General features: G+C 41.9%; 1 protein-coding gene across 7 annotated transcripts in view; it reads right to left on the reverse strand.

Moving 5' to 3' along the window:
* Positions 1-123: 123 nt before the first annotated feature.
* FOXN3 (forkhead box N3) overlaps positions 124-22,612 on the reverse strand; it is a 454,396-nt gene continuing 431,907 nt past the window's right edge. For 5 of the 7 annotated variants that reach the window (XM_023731694.1, XM_023731692.1, XM_023731691.1 and 2 more), the window contains exon 7: positions 1,395-1,944. In XM_023731694.1, coding sequence (XP_023587462.1) covers positions 1,395-1,944 — 550 coding nt within the window. Of the gene's footprint in view, positions 1,945-22,612 lie in introns of all 7 variants that reach the window. The other 2 variants (XM_023731693.1, XM_023731689.1) reach the window with 1 other exon arrangement.

Consider the following 22,612-nt stretch of genomic DNA (forward strand, 5'->3'; position numbering starts at 1 on the left):
AAAAAAAAAAAAAAAAAGGGAAACCAAGACTCTCTAAGCCTAAGGGCTTAAAAATTAGAGGCATAGCCTTTTCTCTAGTTTCTATATTTATATGAAAATAATTCATGCTTCATGCTAAATACATTATTTACCTTACAAGAACTTTGTTATTTCTGAATAAAAAAAAAGTTTGTGTTTTTCTGATTTTTTTTTTTTCTTTTTTCTTTTCAAAGGAATCCATGCACTGTGGGTCAGAAATTTCTGCTGGCTACAATGGCTGAATGTGGAAATCACTGATTTTCACAATGATGAATCCTGCCTGACACTGATTGTGAACTCCGTGTTGAGGGCAGTATAGGAGTTTATTTTTATTTATTTTTTGTCATATTTTACCTTTTTTGTCCATCAATGTGCCTTTAACCTTTTTAAAAACACACCATAATACTAATGGCAGGTTCTGTAGCTTTTTGTTTCCTTTTCTTTCTTTTTTTTTCCCCCCACTTGGATCAAATACTTTTGATAGACAGAAAAATATCTGCACCGTTATCTCCTTCCTTAACAGTGATTACAATTTCTTGGATTTGATTGCTTTTCACTTGGGCAGTTAAGAAGACATAGCTTGTTTTCTGCATCAGTTTTCTCTCTCATGTGTGTGCGTGCTTGTGTGTGTGTGTGTGTGTGTGCAGGGCCAACCTTCAGGCTTATGGCTTCTAGAACATTTTCTTAATATAGAACAGAATTCAATGATTAGCAACATCACTAAAAATTTACCCCGTTTTCTTCTCATGACTTGCTGACACCTGACGCGTATCAACAGTCCAGTGTCCACCTCGTAAGAAGCACAGGGGACTGGCGGCCGACTCCCGACCAAAGGCCTTCCTGGCACAATTTGACGCCTAGTGCCACTAGCTGGGGCCTGCTCCTAGGGGGACAAGGGGCTTCTCCTGCTCCCAGTCACTTCCTGCACATTCACTCAGGGACGTTTTAAACCTAAGGGTTGGGCCTGAACAATGACTACCTTCCACACGTGCCTTCTAGGTGCTGATGTGTCTCCCGTGGCATTAATGGTGACATCCCTGCGGGTTCAGCCACGTGTTTCTGACAAGCTGGAGGAAGCAACGGTCATTTTGGCTTTTTCGGTTTTGTCTTCAGAGAATGAAAAGCTTTTTGTAAAACAGCTGAGTGTCAATATGAGTTCTATGGCTTCAATCTCCTTTAAAAATAAAATTCTTAAGGGTCCAAAAACAAAGGAGAGGGGCAAATTAAAAAAAAAAAAAAAAGAAAGAAAAGAAAACCAAACCAAGAAAGAAAAAAAAAAAATTAATAAATTGCTGATATTGCCACAAATCATTAGAAATCTCCTGACATGCTGAAACCAAATGGCCGGAAGTTCAAAACAAATCGGTGACTTGTTTTTAATTTTTTGGGGTTTCCTTTTGCTCTTTCTGCCCCTTTGCCGTCCGATTGGTGATGTTATTCAGACAGGACCGGATCCCCGCCAAGTGCAGGAGCGACCCCGCCGCCTCCTTCACCTCCTCGTCGTCGCTCTCAGGCGGCTTTTCCGTGCGTCTCTTCTTGAGGGGCAGCGTGTCGCTGGCGACCTTCCTCGCCTTGGCCAGGTGCTGCCGCTTCCTGTGCTGGGACGCGTAGCCGCTGTCTCCCAGGGCATCCTTGGCCTCCTTCTGGCTGTGTTTCCTGTCGTCCTCCTCCGTGTCGCTGTGGCTCTCATGGCTTTGGAAGCTCCCCTCGCTGCCTTCGCTGCCCTCCTGGCTGCCCTTGGTGGCGAACTCGTAGTGGTCGTCGGCCGAGGAGGAGGAGATGGAGTCGCTGGCTGGGGAGGAGCTCCGGGCATTGGAGGATTTGGCACTGCTGTAGTTGTGATCCTCCTTGGGGTCGCCGCTGACCACTGGGGAGCCGCACGACGGCTCGCTCTCAGTCCGCATCCGGCAGCTGGTGATGCCGTTCCTGCAGGCGGGGACAGTGGGCGGGGGTGGGAGACACAAAGGGGACACAGATTAAACATCCTCTCATGGAGACACGAAGGTCTCTGGGTGGCATAAACGGTTGGCGCTCGACTACTAACTTAAAGGTTGGTGGTTCAAACCCACCCAGCGGTGCCTGATGATCTGCTTCTGTAACGATTATAGCCAAGAAAACCCTATGGAGCTCGCTCGGTAACGCGTGGCGTCGCCAGGAGTTAGAATCAACTCCACGGCAACGGGTTTGGTTTTGGGGTTTGATGGAGGAGACACCAGCCGCCCACCCGCGTTCCAACAGCAACTCCTTCAATGTAAATCCAGCCGTTCAGAAACCGAGGGGCAATGGGTGATCTGCTTTGAAGACAGGGTCCTAAATCCCAATACCTAACTCATCCCTGCTTCTCCCCCATCACCGGTGGCATCTGCACATGATTTGTGTGGATGAGATGTCTTAACAACTCTCTGCCTAAAGTGACAGGGCTGGAAGCTCAGTCTCTCAGATTAAAATGCAGGAATCAAGCCTTTGCTCCCACAGACCCGCCAACACGGCCAGGTGCTGGCTGGGTACTCCAGAGAAGAAAGCACACTCTCTTCTAGAGCCGCTATATCAGGAGTCTTTGGTCAGAAGACTAAATCCATGTTCAGCAGAGCTACCTGCCATGTGGTGACAGTTATTCACTCACGTACCTCCTTGCTCATGCATTCATTCCACAAACATTCACCAAACACATCATGCAAATGCATGACCTTGCGAAGGGTCCCGGGGGAGGCTGACAAAGTCGATTCCGATACAGCCACCGTCACAAAGATGCTTACGGTCTCAAACGGAAGTAAGTCACAGTCACATCACAGACTAAAGAGCAATAAGCTACTATTTACTGAACTCATAACCAGCTGGGCACTGTGCTCAGTCTGCATATGTGATTGCTTCTAATGCTGTAAAGTGGATATTTACATCCTTAATTTACAGATACTGGAAGCGAGTTCTGGAGAAATTAAGTAACTTACTTAAAATCACACAGCTACTAAGTACTGGGGTTGGATCTGTGAGATTCTTAAGCCCGAGCACTTAACCACATCATCAGACTGACTCACACTCTCCTGATTTCCCTATAACTTGGTCCTCTGTTGGAGTCCTTGGATGGTGCAAAGAGTTAACATATTTGGCTACTAATTGAAAAGTTGGTGTTTTGAGTCTACTCAAACATGCCTCAGAAGAAAGTCCTGGTGATCTACTTCTAAAAATCAGCCATTGAAAACTCTGTGAAGCAAAGTGTTCCTATGCCATGGGATGGAATCGACTTGACGACTGTTTTTTTTTAGGTCCCCCCATTATACATTTCTATCAGGACCCCACAGCATTCACCACACCTGTGATTATTTTCTTCGTGTGTTTATGTCTGGGTAATGTACTGGCCTTCCCTGTGCTTGCTTAGCTGCAAAGTGGGAATAATAACTACATCCCACGGGGCTGTTTGGATGAGGACATGAATGAATGCCTGCAGGTGTCTGGATCAGTACCTGGCGTACGAGCAATGGTTATGATGCTGAGTCCTGGCTGGACCCTCTATTCTGTGGGGGGGCACTGCAGCTGTCCTCCTGACTGGGCCTGGCACACAGTAGGTGTTCAGGGGAGTTGGAAACCAGAGGGATGCATACGCAGAGGAGGGGAGGGTTACTTAGAGCTGGAGACCAGAGAGGGAAGGCTCCAGGGAAGTTTTGTGGGAGATGTGGCATCTGACTTTGGACACAGGGCTGAAGGATACGGGCAGGGGTGAGGAGTGTCCTATTGCACATGTCAGCCCCAATTCCCACAAGCTTACCTGCCCGATGATACACTTCTAACAGATCTGGGGAACATGACCATCCATTCCTGGATGACTCCAACTGTGTGTACTCTTTTGACTTTCCCTCTGCAGACAGCACTTACTACCATCATTGTTGGGTACCACTGCATTGATTCTGACCCATAGTGACCCCATATGACAGAGTAGAAGGGCCCCATAGGGTTTTCTTGGCTGTAATCTTTACAGAAGCAGATCACCAGGTCCTTCTCCTGCAGAGCCACTGGTGGTTCGAACAGCCAACCTTTTGGTTAGCAGCTGAGCACTTACCATTATGCCATCAGGGCTTCCTCTACCATCACTAGAAACTGTGCAAGGACTCCTTCAATCTCGGTGCTTCCTGTTAGCATGTTAGCTCCACAAGACAGGGCCCAGTCACTGCTGTGTCCCCAGTGGCTACCACTGGCCCGGCAAGCGGTGGGCACTCAACAGATATACTGAGGAAGTATAAGAAAAGATGGAATCATGTGGCAAAGAGGATGAAGTCTGGGAAGATGACAGTGGCTCTCTACCATCATGATTTACTAGGCACTCCCTGAGGATACAGTACCAGGGGGAAGGCTCTGGGGTCCAGCCCCACCAATGAGATGCCATAGCAAGCCCCTCTTCCTTCCCTCCTGCCACCTCTGTGGGCCTTGAAGGCTCACAGAGACCCAGCTGCAGCCCACACAGAAAGTGCATGGGAAGGAGAGGCAAGGCTCCACTGCAAACGGTGTAGCAGGGAGAGAGGTCACAGACCCTCCTCCATTCTCGGTGTTCCAGGGCCTGTGGTACTTGGCTAAATTGAAGCTGGTGATGAGAATCCCCTCCGTAATGTCCACCAGCAAAACTGTTAAATTTAACATTTGCCAGAAGCTTCAAGGGGTAGGGGATGGTTCAGTAGTAGAACTCTCGCCTTCCACGCGGGAGACCCAGCTCTGATTCTTGACCAATGCGCCTCGTGTGGCCACCACCTGTCTGTCACCTGGAGGCTTGCGTGTTGCTATGATGCTGAACAGATTTCAGCAGAGCTTTCAGACTAAGATGGACTAGGAAGAAACGGCTGGCTATCTACTTCTGAAAAACAGCCAATGAAAATCCTATGGATCACAACAGTCCCATCTGCAACTGAACATGGGAATGGCGCAGGACCGGGCAGTGTTTCGTTCCATTGTGCACGGGGTCACCACGAGTCAGAGGCTGACCTGACGGCAGCTAACAACACCAAGGTTCCTCCAGATCATCATGATAAACCCCCAAAACTGTAATGTATGCCTTTGCACAAATAAGTCCCAGCAGGCTCCAGAAGGATTCCAGCTTGTATCCTAGGTTCTGTGATTCCCAGATCCGCAGCCCTCCACCATCCTCATAGAAAGAGCCTGGCTTTCGAGTCAGACAGACCTGTGCTCACATCCCAGCCTTGTCTTGTTTATCCGTGACCTTGAGCAGACTGTTCTACCTGACAGGGCTGTGTGGGGATTAAATGCAAAGCTCTGAGCATGGAGGATGGTTCTTCATGGCGCTCAAGAAGTTTTACCTGGTCTTCTCTCTTGCTGTTAGCTGGTTCACTTCCACTTCCTGTTGCTGTGGCGTGCTTGCCCAAGAAGCCTGGTTTTTTCTTTCTATTGTGGGTAAGGAGGCTTATGGGGATGGAGCATAAAGTGAGAGTAAAGAGCCCTAAAGAGGATTTCCTCAGGGCTTGCCTTCAACACAGCCCCTGAGCTTTGGGGAATGGTCTCAGGGATACCTGTTTTCTGCAGAATTCTGTTTCTTGGCTCTGTCTTGGGTGTATAAAAGTGGCTGAGAAAAGATCACTTTGAGGTGTTACCAGATTATAAAATTTGATAAATATAATTAATTGCACAACTAGCTATTAATAACGATTAAAAGCAAATGAAAACCTCGTGTTATGGTGTTCTTGATCTTCGTTGTTTAAGGTAAAACCGGACAAAAATAATTCATCTACTGAACTAGTATTAAAAAGTTTGAGTGAACCCAACTATACTTGGATGATAAACTGGACTAGGTCTGGCTTAAAAAAAAAAAAGTTCTGAATCCTTATTTTTTAATATATGGTGCTTATGATTTACCTTCACTACCACAGTTAAGTGGTATATGATTCCTCTCACATCATATATGGAAAGGGAGATGGAAAGTGGGAGAACTGTGACAGCAACCAAGGAAGAAATACAGCACGTGTTGCAAAAAGTTAGTTCTTAGCGTGAAAGGCATATGGTGTTCGTTGTGCTATTGTTTCCGTGTTTCTGTAGGTCTGAAAACTTTAAAAATACATAGCTTGGGGAGAAAACACACTAGAACCTAAGCAATGATATTAAATTTTAGCTTCATGCTACTGCAAGAAGAAAAGGTTTGGAGCCTCAGAACTTCTTTCTTAAACGGTGGGGATATGCAAGCATTCTTGATGTTAGTGTTAGCTGCCATGGAGTTGGCCCCTGAGTCATGGCAACCCTGTGCTCAACGGACCTAAACGCTGCCCAGTCCTGTACCATCTCCATGATCAGTTGTGACTGGACCATTGCAATCCATAGAGTATTCATTGGCTGATTTTCAGAAGTAGATTGCTAGGCCTTTCTTCCAAGTCAATCTTGGTCTAGAAGCTCCGTGGAAACACGCAAGCCTCCACTGATGGATGGGTGGTGGCTGTACATGAGATGCACTGATCAGGAATCAAACCCAGGTCTCCCACATGGAAGGCGAGAATTCTACCATTGGACCACCAACGACCCAAACAAGTATTAAACCCGCTGCTGTCAACTTCTGACTCATAGCGACCCTATACGACAGAGTAGAACTGTCCCATAGGGTTTCCAAGGAGAGGCTGGGGATTTGAACTGCCAACCTTTTGGTTACCATCTGTACCTCTTAACCACTGCTCAACCTGGGCTCCATAAACAAGTATTAGAGAGGTGCTAAAACTAAAACGCACTAGAACTAAACTAACACTTTCTTTTTTTATATTTTTTTTATTGTACATTAGATGGTTTACAGAACAAACAGTTTCTCATTAAATAGTACACATTGTTTTATGACACTGGTTAACAACCCCACAACATGCCAACACTCTCCCTTCTCCACCTTTTTTTTTTTGGTGAAAATATACATAGCCAAAGTTACACCATTTCAAAAGTTTCTACATGTATAATTCAGTAACATTAATTACATTCTTCCAGTTATGCTGCTGTTCTCACTATCCTTTTCCAAGTTATTCCATCACCATTATCTTCAACTCACTGCCCCCTAGGCCTCCCATCAACCCTTCTGAGTTGCTGTTGTCAATTTGATCTCCCATAGATAATTCTTCTTTTTTGTATGTTAGGTGAAGGTTTACAGAACAAATAGTTTCTCGTTAAACAGTTAGTACACATATTGCCCTATGACAATGGTTAACAACCCCATGACATGTCAACGTTGTCCCTTCTCAACCTTGGGTTCCCTATCACCAGTTTTCCTGTCCCCTCCTGCCTTCTAGTCCTTGTTCCTGGACTGCTGTGCCTCATTAGTCCCATTTGTTTTATGGGGCTGTCCAATCCCTGGCTCAACGGTGAACCTCAGGAGTAACTTCACCACTGAGCTAAAAGGGTGTCTGGGGGCCATAGTCCTGGGATTTCTCCAGTCTGTCAGGCCGGTAAATTAGGTCTTTTTTTGTGAGTTAGAATTTTGTTCTATATCCTTCTCCAGCTCTGTCCAGGACCCTCTGTTGTGATCCTGGTCAGAGCAGTCAGTGGTAGCCAGGCACCATCTAGTGGTACTGGACTCAGTCTGGTGGAGGCCGTGATAGCTGTGGTCCATTAGTCCTTTGGACTAATCCTTTCTGTGTATCTTGTTCTCTTCATTCTCCCTTGCTCCAGAAGGAGTGAGACCAGTGGAATATCTTAGATGACTGCTCACAGGCTTTTAAGACCCCAGACGCTACTCACCAAGGTAGAATGTAGAACACTGTCATTATAAACTGTGTTATGCCAATTGAGCTAGATGTTCCCCGAGACCATGGTCCCCACAACCCTCCGTCCAGCAATTCAGTCCCGCAGGGAGTTTGGATGTGTCTATGGAGCTTCCATGACCTTTCCTTGTACAAGTTGTGTCAACATTATTATTATGTTAACTGATAAAATCAGCCATTGAAAGCCCTACGGAGCACAGTTCTACTCTGACACTCATGGGGTTGTCATAACTCAGGGTCGACTCAACGGAACTGGTTATTTTGTTTGTCCAAACTAAGACTTTCTTAAAGAGGTGAGATGAATGAAAGGAAACGAGAAAAGAAAGCCACTGTCACAGCCTGTGATTCTGTGTTACATAGTGCAGGGTGTCTGGGACTTCCTCGATCACATTGCACGCCATATGGTTCCACATCCCACGCGCTGGAACACTGGCCTCGCACAACCATTTTACAGAGAAACAAACTAAAACACAGAGAGCTCTGTGTCTTGTCCAAGGAGGCCCAGGTGGTCCTCAAAGACGGTTCAAACAGTACTTTGAAATGTCTCCCTGTACCCCTTGAGGAAGGAAGTTTGCTGTGATAAAGACAGGAAACCAATACACCCGTTGACAATATTTCTTGATGAAAACAGGTACACAGATGTAACCTCAGGGAGTTAGAATTAAAATATAAACGTATCTCTTTGTCATTTGATAAAATTAACTTTCCCTGAGATATTAGAATGGGCTCATAATCCGTAAATTATACACAAAAACTCAGCAGGAAGTGATAAGCACCTTCAATTATTAACAGGGTGACACAATGTCATTCATGATGGTGCAAGCCAGCTGCAGTAACTTGATGTCAAACCTGCAGGGGTTGTCACTACCCAAAACCCGTTGCCGTCAAGTCGCTTCCGACTCACAGCAACCCTACAGGACAGAGTAGAACTGTCCCATCGGGTTTCCAAGGCTGTAATCTTTATGGAAGCAGACTGCCACATCTTTCTAGGTTGTCATTACTGGAAACCAAACGCTTACAGGGAAGAAACCAGCCATCGTGAGCATGTTGGAAGGTGAATTCCAAACCATCTCCTCAAAAATCATTCATTAGAATGAACATGGGATGCATTTTAAATCCCTGCAATTTTTCAGTTTTAGCTGATTTACATGTAAAGATACTCACAATTATCATACATTAGCATAAATTAAAGTCACTCGGGTTTACGAGGCCTTTAAGAGTTTAAGCACATGGCTCAACAAAACCACATGCTGTTAATCTCTCATATAAACCTGATATTAATTCTTGTATTAAAGAGATGGGAAACACTGAACATAAAAAGTGAGAAATCACATCAGTTCAGGCTGAGAAAGAGCAATGCTTTCAATCAGCAAGTTAAGGTAGAGCTTGTGATTAGACGTGGCCATTTTGCTGTTTTCTCTACCAGTTAATTATTTGTTCCATTACAGTATAATCAATATGTGTTGCCTCTATCTTTTACCTGGTACACTAGGGTCTTCTCTGGAACCAATGGCTTTAAACCTAGAGGCTGCTATCTAGAGTAAAGTCACCCTCCCAAGGGATTTACTTGAGGACTCTGATCTTTTGCAAGTGTGAAGAAAAGCAGACTGAATGAATGGGGTTGTAGAAGCAGTGGGCTGGAGGTAGTACAGTCTTCTGTCTAGAGCCAACCATTAGGTAGAAAGACCTGGAAGATATGACGAGTCTTCCACTTTCAGCAGGGTGGCAGAGGGGACTTTGGAAGGCACGCTTCCAAATACAATACTTAAAAGTTAGATAAAGTAAAGCAATTTATCTTTAAGGCATTGCTGGGCTCACTAGAAAATAAGGGGAATCTCAGAGACCCACATACATATCCATATATACCTCAAACACATAAATGAAAAAAATAAATATAAAATAAAGAGAAAAAACCTGAAACGGAGCAGTAGGCAACCAAGAAAGCTAGGGTTTCCCTTAAGCAAATGCCCATACCAGCACTGGGACAAGAGGCCAAACTTATGTGAGGGGATGTGGCAGGAAGACTGAGTCTGGGAGCTCCATGATTACTGTGGCCACTTAAAGGATGTTAAAGTGGCCTCAGGTATATTGGTCTCTTAGGATCCCAGCAGAAATTTCCTCTCTGGAGGAAAGTACCCCTAATTTAGCCCATTAGGGTTTCCACAGATTAAACTGAAGCAGATATTCAAGTAGATGCTCATAATCGAAAATCACCACACCCACTAGCAAACAAGTCACTAGAAACATCTAAACATAAAAATGCCATGTATAAAACCAGGGCTCCTGAAGGATGACACCCTCAAATCAGGTTCAAGGGAAAAGTAATGCCCCTCACAGGCAGATAATGGAGATAAATGTCAGCCTTAATCTTGGCTCTACAATGAATGGGGCAGTGGGTGGGGGAGCCTCCCCTGAGAATTCTTAACCGCAAAACAGAAGTCTTATGGGTGCCAGGCTAGAATTCTACTAATAGTATAGCCCAAAAGACCCCAGGCTAAATTTAATTTCAAGTGCCCAATGGTGCCTACTAGAAGAAAATGAAAATTCTTTCAGGAAGAACATATTTTTTTAAACTCAAGCCACAAAGAATTCCCAGAGATAAGATTTCAAGAAACACAGCTTCATAATCAAAAATCATTGAACAAACAGGAAATTAGTCACCATAAGCAAGATAACAAAAGGAAAGGATATGATAGAATCTGAACTGCAAAGACTGAAAATAATGAAAAAATTAGATACAGAATGTAAAATGTGTTTAAAGAAATAAAGGAGGGAATTAAAAAAAAAAAAGCAACAGACTATTAAAACTAAGCAGGCCTATTTCAGAAAGCACCAAAAAGAATTTTTAGAAATGAAAAAACACAGTCCCTGAAATTAAAAACAAACAAACAAAAAAAAAAAAACCAAACTCAATCGAGCTGAAGAGAGAAACTAGTTAAGAAAGATCTGGAAATATTACCTAAAATGCAGCTGAGAGATACAGAGAGAGATGGAAAATATGGAAGAAAGGTTGGACAATATGGAGCATAAGAAGATCCAATATAAATCTAAGAGGAGCTCCAGAGTGAAAAGAAAAAATGGGGATGATCCAGTACATAAAAATGGCTGAGACTCCTCTCGTTTTGATGAAAGATGCCAATCTCCAGATTTAGAAGTCTGACAAATTCCATGCAGGATAAATACAAAGAAACCATATCAACTAAAGAAAAGCAACAGTGAAGACAAAACAAGTGAAGCTGATGAACACAGAACAATATTTTCAAAGAGCTGAGAGAAAAAAAAAACTGTCAACCTAAAATATTATATCCAACAAAACCATCTTTCAAGAATGAGTGCAAAATACGTATGTTTTAGACCAAAATTCAGGACTTTACACAAGAGGCAGACCCTCACAATAGGAACTTCTCAAGAATATATTTTAGGAAAAAGAAAAAAATAATCCAAAAAGGAAGGTCTGAGATGTAAAAAGAAATGATAAGCAAAGAAAATGTAAATAAGAACTGACTGTACAAAACAATAATAATGATCACTAAATGGCTTAAAGAAAACAGAAACCAAAAGAGAACCAAAGTACTTGACAAATACAGCATATATCAGTTGGGAGGAGAAAGGAACTGGAGTTAAAGTATTCCAAGGGCCCTGTATTGATCAAAAGAATATTGATTAACTTTTTAAAACAGTCATGGTAAAATTTCTAGGATCAGCATTAAAAGAAGAGAAACAGAATATACAACTTCTCAACCATTAGAAGGAAAAAAAGTGGAATAAAGAGTGGGAGAATCTCAATCAATTTAAAATAATGCTAGAAAGGAAAAAGAACCGGAAAAAATTAAGACAAACAAATATAAAATAAGATGACAGAAATGAATCCAAATATGTCAATAAAAAACAGGCAAAAAAATCTTCAGCTAAAAGGAAAAGATCATTATCATGAATTAAAAAAAAAAGTTACATATTGTTTATAAGAGACAAATCTAGAGCTTAAGGATAGAGAAAGGTTAAAAATAAAAGGATGGAAAACATTGCATCATGCTGGTATGGCTGTATTAAAACCAGATATGATAGACAATGAGGCAAAAAATCATTACTATAGATAAAGAAAATCATTAAATATTCATAAAGGTTCATTTCACCAGGAAGATATAACAGTTTAAACCATGGATACTTCTAATAAGATAGCTTCAAAATATAAAGAGCCAGAATTTAAAGAGCTATAGAGGAGAAGATGTCAACTCTGCATTGTAATGGGAAATGTTAATACATCACTCTCAGTATTCAATTGATCAAGCTTGTGCTTTCTTTCTCTGTTTCTTTCCCTCTCACCATCCACACCAAGCACATGCACAGTTGGTATGCAGAAGATTTGATCTAATGGACAAATATGGAATATGTGCTAAGAATGGAGAAGGCATATTCCTTTGAAGCATACATGAAATATTAATAAAAATTAAATTATACTAGACCATATAGCAAGTCTCAACCAATTTCAAGGAAGTAGCATCTTACAGATAAATTCTCTGCCCACAATACACTGAAGTTAATAATCAATGCTGAAGAGGCAACTAAAAAAAAAAAAAAAAAAATCCCTTTTCTTTAGGGTTGAAAATACATTTCTAAAAACATCCATGGATCAAAAAAGAAATCACAAAGAAAACTGGAAAAGTTTGCATTTAAAAATGAAAATAGATATCACAATTTTATGGGATGCAACTAAGTAGCAATTTGAGGGAGATTATAACTTTAAAGCTCTTTTTTTAGAAAAACAAAGGTTGAAAAGTATCCAATCTAGACAACTTAGAAGAGAATAAAGTCAAAGAAAGTGGAAAGGAAATTATTTAAAAAAGTAGAAATCAATGAAATAGAGAACAAATGCACAACAAAATGCAAAATAGAGATTTAAAAAAAAGTTCATTCTTTGGGGGAGGAAAAAAGCAAAACACACAAATGTCTGGCAAGATTAATCAACAAAAAAGAGAGATGATACAAGTGATAAGGAAAAACAAACAACAAACAAAAACCCCACAACTACAAATGCAGGAGATATTTAAAGAGGTGACAAGATATGTTACGAATAACTGCATGCCAACATACTTGAAAACTGAAGTGAAATGGACAAATACCAAAATGGATTAAAAAAGAAATCAAATATGTTGTCCTATAATCAATCAATAAATTAAAAGAACAGTTAAATTTGACCCCACACAGAAAACATCAACACCAGACTGTTTTGCAAGCAAGTTCCAGTAAACATAAAAGAACAGATAATTCTGATCTTATGTAAACTCAGAGACATAGAAAAAAGAGTGACTACTCTTTAACTCATTTTGTGAGGTTAATGTAATCTTGACACTAAAACAAGGAAAAGATAGCACTAGAGAAACATGGGGCATGAAAAATAATGACAAATTCATACATAAACTATGCATTAGCTCACCAACTCTTTACATAAACTATGAGTTAGCGCGCCAACTCTTGTAATCTATAAAAAATATAATGTATCACTAGCAAATATATTCAGGAATGCAAGTTTTTTTTTTTCAAACTTGGGAAATTTATAACTAGCTTCACAGTGAAATCATGAAAGAGAAAAATTTTATAGTTATCTTTAATGATGCAAAAAAAATTTTTGGATGAAATTCTGTGGTGCAGTGAATTACTTAATATGGCCCTTTTAGCCATGCATGGTTTTATAACTCCCCACATAATGACTGGGTGGTACTATGCAAATAAGGTGTTTGTGGCCCACCAAGGGGATTGGACAGCCTGCTAAGAATGCAAATAAGGTGCATGGAACCCTGTGAGGGTGGGACCATGCAAATAAATTGTACAGAACCCTAATAAGTGGATTGGTCAGTTTTGCCATCCCACTAGGCTTAAAAAGGGAGTGAATCCCAGAGCAGAGAGGGGACCAGGAGTGGAGTGTGTCCTTTGGACCTGGGGTCCCTGAGCTGAGAAACTCCCAGACCCAGAAAACAGACAGAGAGCTGTAATACTGGAGACAATGTAAGATGGTGAGGAGCTGTGGCAAAGAAATAGTGGCAGCAGAATCAGGAGACCAGTGCAAGACAGCGCAGTGGGCTTCTTGGCCCACAGAGCAAGGAGGCTACAGTGGGCGGGCTGACCCACAGAGCAAAAGGGCTGAGAACCTTTGGGAAGGAGGATTCCTTGCAGACTGGGATGCCTCTGGGCACTTGGTGGAGCTAGTCTTGACGACCCATGGAGTGAGAGAGCTGAGCACCTTCGGGCCGAGGCTTCCTGGAGGAGTGGGGTGCTTCTGGGCCCTTACTGGTGGAGCTAAAGAGCTTTGTAACACTTGCCTGAGCAGAGCAGAGGCCAGGCTGAAGGCTAAGGGCCAGAGAGAGGTCTGCCTCTGGGCACAGCTGAGAAGAAGCTGTCCTGACTGCAGAACTAAATCCTGAGTCATTCCTGATCCTGAGTTGTAACCTGTTACTTCCCTAATAAACCCCATAACTGTGAATATGGTCTGTGAGTTCTATGTGGCCACTGCGATGAATTATTGAGCCCAGCACAGAAGAAAAGAGTGCCGTGGGAGGGATGGCTGGTGTCAGAATTGCTAAAAAGGTTGGAGAGAGGGATTATGTCTGATCTCCACCTCACAGGAATCATTACACCTCGGACTGATGATCTTGATTCTCTTTCCTCCATCTTGTTAGTTTAGACGAGGTCAGATGCCATGCCACCTTTTGACTTTTTTTTTTTTTTTTAACGAATTCAGTAACCATTTATGATAAACTATCCTAGAAAATTAGCAATAACTTTTTTCATTATGATAAACGATATTTACCGAAATACCAAGAGCAAACATCATATCAATTGTAAATCATTAACATGGCACCCCAGACCTGAGCTACTAGATTTAAGACTTTCTATAAAGCTAAAATCATTCAGACAGTGTGGCATTACCACAGGGCAATACAAATATGAAATAGATAGTATCAACAACCAGGATAAGCCAAATATGAAATAGTAAAAAGATCTCCAAAATAAGCCCACATATGTAAAGAAACCTGATAAGAACTGGCACTTCACATCAGCTGGGAAAAGAGGAGCAATTTTATAAGTGAGGCTGGGCTAATGATTACCCATATGGAAAATAATGTAATGGATCTCCACCTCATACCATATACAAATAATTAACTCCAGATGGATAACAGACTTAAATGTGAAAGGAAAAACTTTAAATCTTTTAGAATAAACTACATGTGACTACACACCTTGGAGTATGGAGATTTTTTATTTTTTTTAATAAAACACCAGCTTTCATAAAGAAAAAGACTGAGAAATGTGATTGATAAATATGAAAATTAAGAACTTCTGTTCATCAAAAGATACTACTAAAGAGAGTGAAAAGACCAGCCAAAACTTATAGAAGTTATCTGCAACACATACACTCAATAAAGGACTATAGCTAGAATATGTAAACAACTTCTATGAAGATAAGAAAAAGAGAAACAGTTCAATAGAAAAATGAGCAAAATGTTGAACAGGCAATCCATAAACAAACACATTTAAACAGCCAATTAAATATATGAAAACTGTGCAACATCTTTAGTAACAAAGGATATGCAAATTAAAGCATAATGAGATACCATTACTAGGTTGGTTGAAATACAAAGTATGACAATTCCAAATGTAGGTTAGGATGCAGAGCAACAGGAACTGCTGGTGGGAGTGTAAACTGATACAAGCACTTTGGAAAATGATTTGGCATTACCTTGTAGAGCTGAGGAGTGTCTGGGTGGTGCAAACGGTTAACGTGTTCAGCTGTTAACTAAAAGGTTGGAGGTTCGAGTCCACCTAGAGATGCCTCGGAAGAAAAGCCTGGAGTTCTACCTCTGAAAAACCAGGCATTGAAAACCCTATGGAGCACAGTTCTACTCTGACACACATGGTGTTGTCACATGTTGTTATCAGCTTGACAGCAATGGGTTTGGTTTTATAGGTTTTTGTAAAGCTGAGCATGTACATACCCTTCAATACAACAACTCCTCTCCTGAACAGGTATCTTAAATGAAATCTGGAGACATGTACAAGGATTTCCATCATAGCATTGTTTGTAACAGCAAAAGAACTATAAATGATCCAAATATCTTTAAAAAAAAACAAAAAACTGGAATATTCACATAATGGAATATTATATAGCAGTGAAAATGATTCAATAAAAGCTACATGCAGCAAAATGGATAAATCTAATAATGAGTTAAATAAAAAGCAAGTCAGAAATGAATACATATAGTATCATTTCATTTATATCAAACTCAAAAGCAAAACAAAATAATACATTGTTTAGGGATAGCAAGAGTAATTTTAAAAGCATGGAAAAAGTAAATAACAAAATTTGGATTGTGGTTTCCTTTCAGGGAAGATGAATTAAATATCACAAAATAAAAATATACTTAAAAAAGAGAGTAGCCCGAGAAACTGAGAGGAAGATGAACACTACGAAGAAGGATGAGGATTTCTGTGGAAGAGCCTGCAGTAGATGGTGTAACAGCAGTTTAATAGAAGTATAAGATTATTTCTTAACCAAGTGTCAAGTTCTACCTGGGAGAGGGAAGTCATTTAGGTTAGTTTAACTTATGAGTTTACAGTTCTTCCCAACATCTTCCATGAAATCCAGTCTAAGTCTACCTGAATCTTAGGTATAAAATAAAGATGAATCCCGATCCAAGCCATGGTCTTTTCAATCACCTCATATGCACGCAAAAGTTGGACAATAAAAAAGGAAGACTGAAGAAGAATTGAAGCAATTGAAGACTGAATATACCATGGACTGCTAGAAGAACAACAAATCTGTCCTTGTGGAAGGACAGCTAGAATGCTCATTAGAAGCAAGGATGGCAAGACTTTGTCTTGCTTACTTTGGACGTTATCAGGAGGTACAAATCCCTGGAGAAGGACATCATGCTTGGTGAGTGTCAGTGTAAAAAGAGGAAGACCCTCAATGAGATGGACTGACACAGTGGCTGCAACAATGGGCTCCAACATTCTTACTATTGTGAGCATTGGGCAACATTTTGTTCTGCTGTGCATGAGGCTGCTATGAGTTGAAGCCAACTCGAAAGCGCCTGACAACAACAAAGATTCTAGAATTCTGCAATTTCATGGATGCACAGTAGCAGAGGTCAAGCAGGGGTCTCAGATGACCGCTGTGGCCAGAGAGTTCTTCCTGGGACACATATTGGTCCACCAACCCCAGGAGCTCTGCCTCAGTGGTCAGCTCCAGGGAGACCACAATTTTCTCTCATGAGCTGCAAATGGTTGTTCTAAACTGCTGAGGTGACTGTGATTCCTTCTTTGTGCTGTATCACAGAACATAAAGAGGAACGATCCTAAAACTCTGTTTCACTAGGAACTGTTTTGCATTTGACAGAGTCCAGAATGATCAGGAGTTCAGAGGATTTTTAGATACTACAGAAAAAAGAGCCACTAGGGCTTTCAAAGACTAACCAATGCAACAGATTTGAAACATGAGGAGCAACTGTAGGATGCTGATCAAATTTCATATACTAAGATCTCTGGTCTTGCTTATATTGCTGGACCAGAAGTCAAAAACAAATCAAAACAAACAAAAACAAAACCTATCACCATAGAGTTGATTCCAACTCATAGCAACTGCTTACTGAAACTGGGGGGTCAGATGAGGACTCAAGAGCATGCTCTGCCCCTGGTTTTCTTTTGACCTTTTTCCTCAAACCCATTCCTTTTGTATTTTCGCCTCTCCCTCCCGCCACAAAGCATAATCTAAGTTTTAGAACTGCTTTCAAAGACAACAATTCCAGATGACAAAGGTCAGTAGGTGACTGGTTTTAAAAATCCAAACAAATACAATTAAAAAAAATCAATGGCAAAATTCTCCCTTAAGTTGCATAATCAGACTACACCCTGTCTTAATATGCAAGGTTGCTGACTTCCTGAACTCTTCTTACAAATACCTTCTCAACGGCAAAGTCAAAGAAGACTAGGAGCAGATCTTAGACTGATAGATGGATTTTCCTGATGACTCTATTTTGACATGACCATGAGAATTAACTTTTTGTATTACAATTGTTGTTGTTAGGTGCAGTCAAGTCAGTTCCGACTCACAGTGATCCTATGTACAACAGAACGAAACACTGCCCAGTCCTGCGCCATCCTCATGATCCTTGTTATGCTTGACTCCACTGTTGCAGCCATTGTGTCAATCCATCTTGTTGAGGGTCTTCCTCTTTTTTGCTGAGCCTCTACTTTACCTAGTATGATGTCCTTCTCCAGGGACTGGTCCCTCCTGATAACATGTCCAAAGTATGTGAGACAAAGTCTTGCCATCCTCGTTTCTAAGAAGCATTCTGACTGTACTTCTTGCAAGACAGATTTGTTTGTTCTTCTGGCACTCCACAGTGTATTCAATATTCTTCACCAATATTCTTCACCAACACTACAATTTAAAGGTGTCAATTCTTCAGTCTTCCGTATCCATCGCCTAGCTTTTGCATGCAAATGAGGCTACTGAAAACACCATGGCTTCTTTGTCTTCTTCCTAGTCTGTCTTAGTTTGGAAGCTCAGGTGAAACCTGTCCACCATGGGTGACCCTGCTGGTATTTGAACACCAGGGCCATAGCTTCCAGCCTCACAGCAACACGCAAGCCCTCACAGTATGACAAACTGACAGACTAAGGGTTGTATTATAATAAGGACCATTAATTCCTGACTTGCTTCATGTTCCGTGGGAATTTCAGGTTTCACTGCGATCCCTGGAGATCCAAATAAAATTAAAACAGACGTAGGGGTGAGAGCTGCTAGGTGGTGATTAGATAGAACTTTATTGTAATTTGATAACATGCTGTAGTGTAGACTTGTACTCCAGATGATGGTCATCACTCCTCAAAACCAATGGCTTCACCACAAGTTTACACTGGATGGTACAGTTAACACGCTTGGCTGCTAACTAAATGGTTAGAAGTTCAAGTCCACGCAGAGGCTCCTCAGAAAAACCAACCATTGAAAACCCTATGGAACACAGTGCTACTCTGACATACACTGGGGCGCCATGAGTCGGCGTTGACTCCATGGCAACTGGTTGGAGGTGGCATTAAGAAGCTCAATCTAAGCCTTCTCCTAAAGTGCTAAGGAAGAGGACCAGGGAAGGTTCATAGAGGATAGACTGGATGAATGCATCAGGCTCTCCAAATTATCAAATACTCGCATGGTGCTTACCACATGCCAGGTACATAACTGTGTGTTTACCCTAACAACCTATAAAGCAGTTACTATTTTCCTCATGAGAAACCCAGGTGTGTTGCCCAAGATCACAAAGCTACAGGATATAGACAAAGGAAACTTGGCTCCTGAGAGCGTGCGTGTAATCTCTGGGGCCTGATGCCATGTGAGTCCCTGGGTGGTACAAGTGGTTAATGTGCTGGGATGCTAACTGAAAGGTTGATGGTTCAAGTCCATCCAGAGGCACCTCAGAAGAAAGGCCTGGGGGTCTACTTCTGAAAAATCAGCACTGCCAACCCTATGGAGCACAGTTTTACTCTGACACACATGGGGTTGTCACGAGTTGGAATTGGCTGGCTGGCAACCAGCTGACACATGAAGGACCCACTCCCATCAGTTCTCTCCCGATCCTCTGGTGACCCCTGGACATTTGCGCCCTCTCTGCCACCTGAGTGGCCAGTCTGGGTCAAAAAGAGCCCTAAGGTACTGAGTTTCTGTTTGGGATGATGACAAAGTTTTAGAAATAAAAAGAAGTGATGGTTTAAAAAAAAAAATCCTAGAGAATTGAAACCAAAGGTGGCCCAGACTCAGGCCTCTACCTGGGAAGCAGCCCATAAAGGTAAGAAACCTGAGGTTCCTATTTCCCAAGAGGGCCAGAAACAGCTCTTCCAGGGCCGTAACCCTTTGTTCCATTCAATGTAATCTGCAACAAATTTCCCTGGGAAAGCAGCAGAAAACACAGGCATAAAACTTTAAGACGTGCGAGCTGTTATTTGGAGGATAATGTGTCTTGAGGATGGTACACTCAGGCAAATTTAAAAATAACCAGGCTTCCACTGTCTAAGGATGGGCCAATCTCTGAGGTTACTGAGTACAAAGTCAACACCGTAAAGTCAATTATACTATTGACAGATACTCTTACAAGGAGATTTCACATCATAATTATATGCAAAGGAACCCAGCAAATACACACTGTGTAATGATCAGCTAATAAAAGTAACACTTCATCTATGTCAATAACAGTTTCAGAGTTAAGACAAACAAACATGGCCTTTGCCATGCAGTGAGGGGAGGAAAAAAAAAATCCCTGAAAGACAAATATTTTCACTTAAGGAGAAGTTGCTAGAGTCACATAGAAAACCCGGCACACAAAGCGGAATAGGAAATTGGTCTTTAGTGGGTGCTAATGACTCTCCCTGCCCTCCCTCAGCCAGGCAGCAACCCCCATAAACATTTGCATACCCGCAGAAGCCTAGGTCACTGCCACGATGCCTGGAAGACAACATGCGGGGTTGTTCTAGTCTCTGTTGGACTGTTTTCCTTTCCACTTCAGCTGAATTTAGGTTCAACTGACACAAGGTCAAATCAAAAATAATGATTATAATCAGTGTGAAAGTGCGAAACAAGATTTTTTTCCCAAACACCTCTGAATGGGTTTTACCCAGACACTGATTTTGCAAATGCCTATGTTACTATGTATATGCGCTTTAATTCTGAAAGCATCTGAGAGTCTACTATTTGCAGGGCACTGGGGACATAAAGAGGCCAAGAGATTAGAAGCAAGGATCTTTAACCCTAAAGAGCTTACTACCCCTTCTCCTAATTTCCCTTGAAATGGGGATGGAAGACCCAGAACTGGTATCTGGATGATCTACTGACAATGCACAACGGCTTTCTTCATTGGTCATCTCTATTTACGCAAACAGTAAATTGTCTAGTTCCTCCAAACTGCACTTGTACATTTTACTGAAATGCTCCTGCTCCACACTGCTATGATGGTCAGGAAGGTCATTCTTGTTAGACTATGCAGGCGTTTATAGTGGACAGACTATAAGCAAGTTGTGTCATTATCAACCTATTGTCTCTCACCCCCAAACCCGGCCCTTCCATACTGTTTTATATGCTTGGGCTGGGACGCTGCAAAGTCATATTTCTGCTTTGCCATCTGTTATGGCAAAGCTATATATGTCATGTTAGGTTCTGCCAACAGGGGGAGCCACACAGAGACCGTGAAGTTGATGGAGGAAGAAGGGACATGCTCCTTCCTGTGTGTTCTGGTTCCTGGGTCACCCCAGTAGTGGCGGTATCTTCCTATAGCAGCCGCTGAACCCAGTCAGTTGTTTTTATAACACTTACAAAACCTACGTCTTCATGTTCTCTCAGAGGTACCAGCATTTGCTGGAGCCCCCTCCTCAGAGGTCTGGATGCCAGCCCCACAGGTCCCTCATTTGGGCTCCAAGACTCAGAGGTCTGAGTCCCTGGGGCAATAATTCCCACCTCTTCCCTTTGTTTCCTCAACCCAAGAGGTGGTAGCTGCTTCCTGTAACTGCTATCTCCATGATACCTTAAGTTCTCTTTTTACCCTTTCAGTTTTCTGGTGAACAACTTCCTACCGGGTTTCACAATTCTTCATATTAAATTCTCTCTGTTCTAGTACCTGGCGTGGTTTCTGTCTCCTGACTGGATCTGAATGATACACAAGTCTAGCCCTGGAAACTGTTCTGTGGTCTTTTACTTTGGAGGTGGCCAAATTGAGATGCTTACTGGATGAGATGAGAGGAAACTTTCTGAAAAGAAACAAGACTTCACTGTTTTGCTGCAGTGCTTTGTTATCTTCTAATTGGAACAGGAAAAAAAAAAAAAATCAATGTTGTAAATAATGCCTCTAAACTCGTTGCCATTGAGTTGAATCTGACTCATAGCAACCCTATAGGACAGAGTAGAACTGACCCCATAGGGTTTCCAAGGCTGTAATCTTTGCAGGAGGAGACTGCTACATCTTTCTCCCATGGAGTGGCTGGTGGGTTTGAACTGCTAACCTTTTGGTTAGTGGCTGAGGGCTTTAACCACTGCACCACCAGGGCTCCTCAAATTATGCCTCTAGAGGGTACTAATCAGTAAAATTTGTGATAAGCTATGACATGAGGATAACAAACTAATTAGGGCAGCTCCTGCTGAAGGCCAACCTGGCCTTAGGTTTCCCTTCCCCCTCTGCCTGGACCTTCTGTGCCCTTACAAGGGATGGCTGGAACCGCATTGAAAGCTATGCTTGAAAGCACTAGAAGAGTGGTCAATATGAGAAAACAGAAGCCTATACTTAGTATCCACTAATGAAAAATAGTTACTCCATACCAAAATAGCCTCAAATTCTTCACAAGCAAAAAGGTAAACTGGAGGTGAGATGGGAAAGATTTTAAGAAAAGAATGGAAACCACACTATGTCGCTTTCACAATGTCAAGCAAAGGCACTGATGTTTTAGCTTCATAAAATAGGTTTACCATTTATGAACTCAAAAAGAATTATAGATCTAACGGTAACCAAGAAACATACTGGAGACTTACAAGAAAAGGATCCTTCCCATAAGTTTTTGGAAAGCTTCACTGTGTCAGGTTAGTTACAACTCAATCACTATCCTAATTTCTATCAATCTTCCTCCTAATTCACCATCTGTCTGTCTGTTAGCTTGTCATACTGTGGTGGCTTGCATGTTGCTATGATGCTGGAAGCTATGCCACCAGTATTTCAAATATCGTCAGGATCACCTATGGTAGACAGGTTTCAGCAGAGCTTCCAGATTCAGACAGACTAAGAAGGAAGACCTGGTGATCTACTTCCAAAAATCAGTCAATGAAAACCTTAGGGATCACA

This window comes from Trichechus manatus, unplaced genomic scaffold (assembly GCF_000243295.1).
Source record: "Trichechus manatus latirostris isolate Lorelei unplaced genomic scaffold, TriManLat1.0 scaffold00045, whole genome shotgun sequence".
NCBI classification, from domain to species: Eukaryota; Metazoa; Chordata; class Mammalia; order Sirenia; family Trichechidae; genus Trichechus; species Trichechus manatus.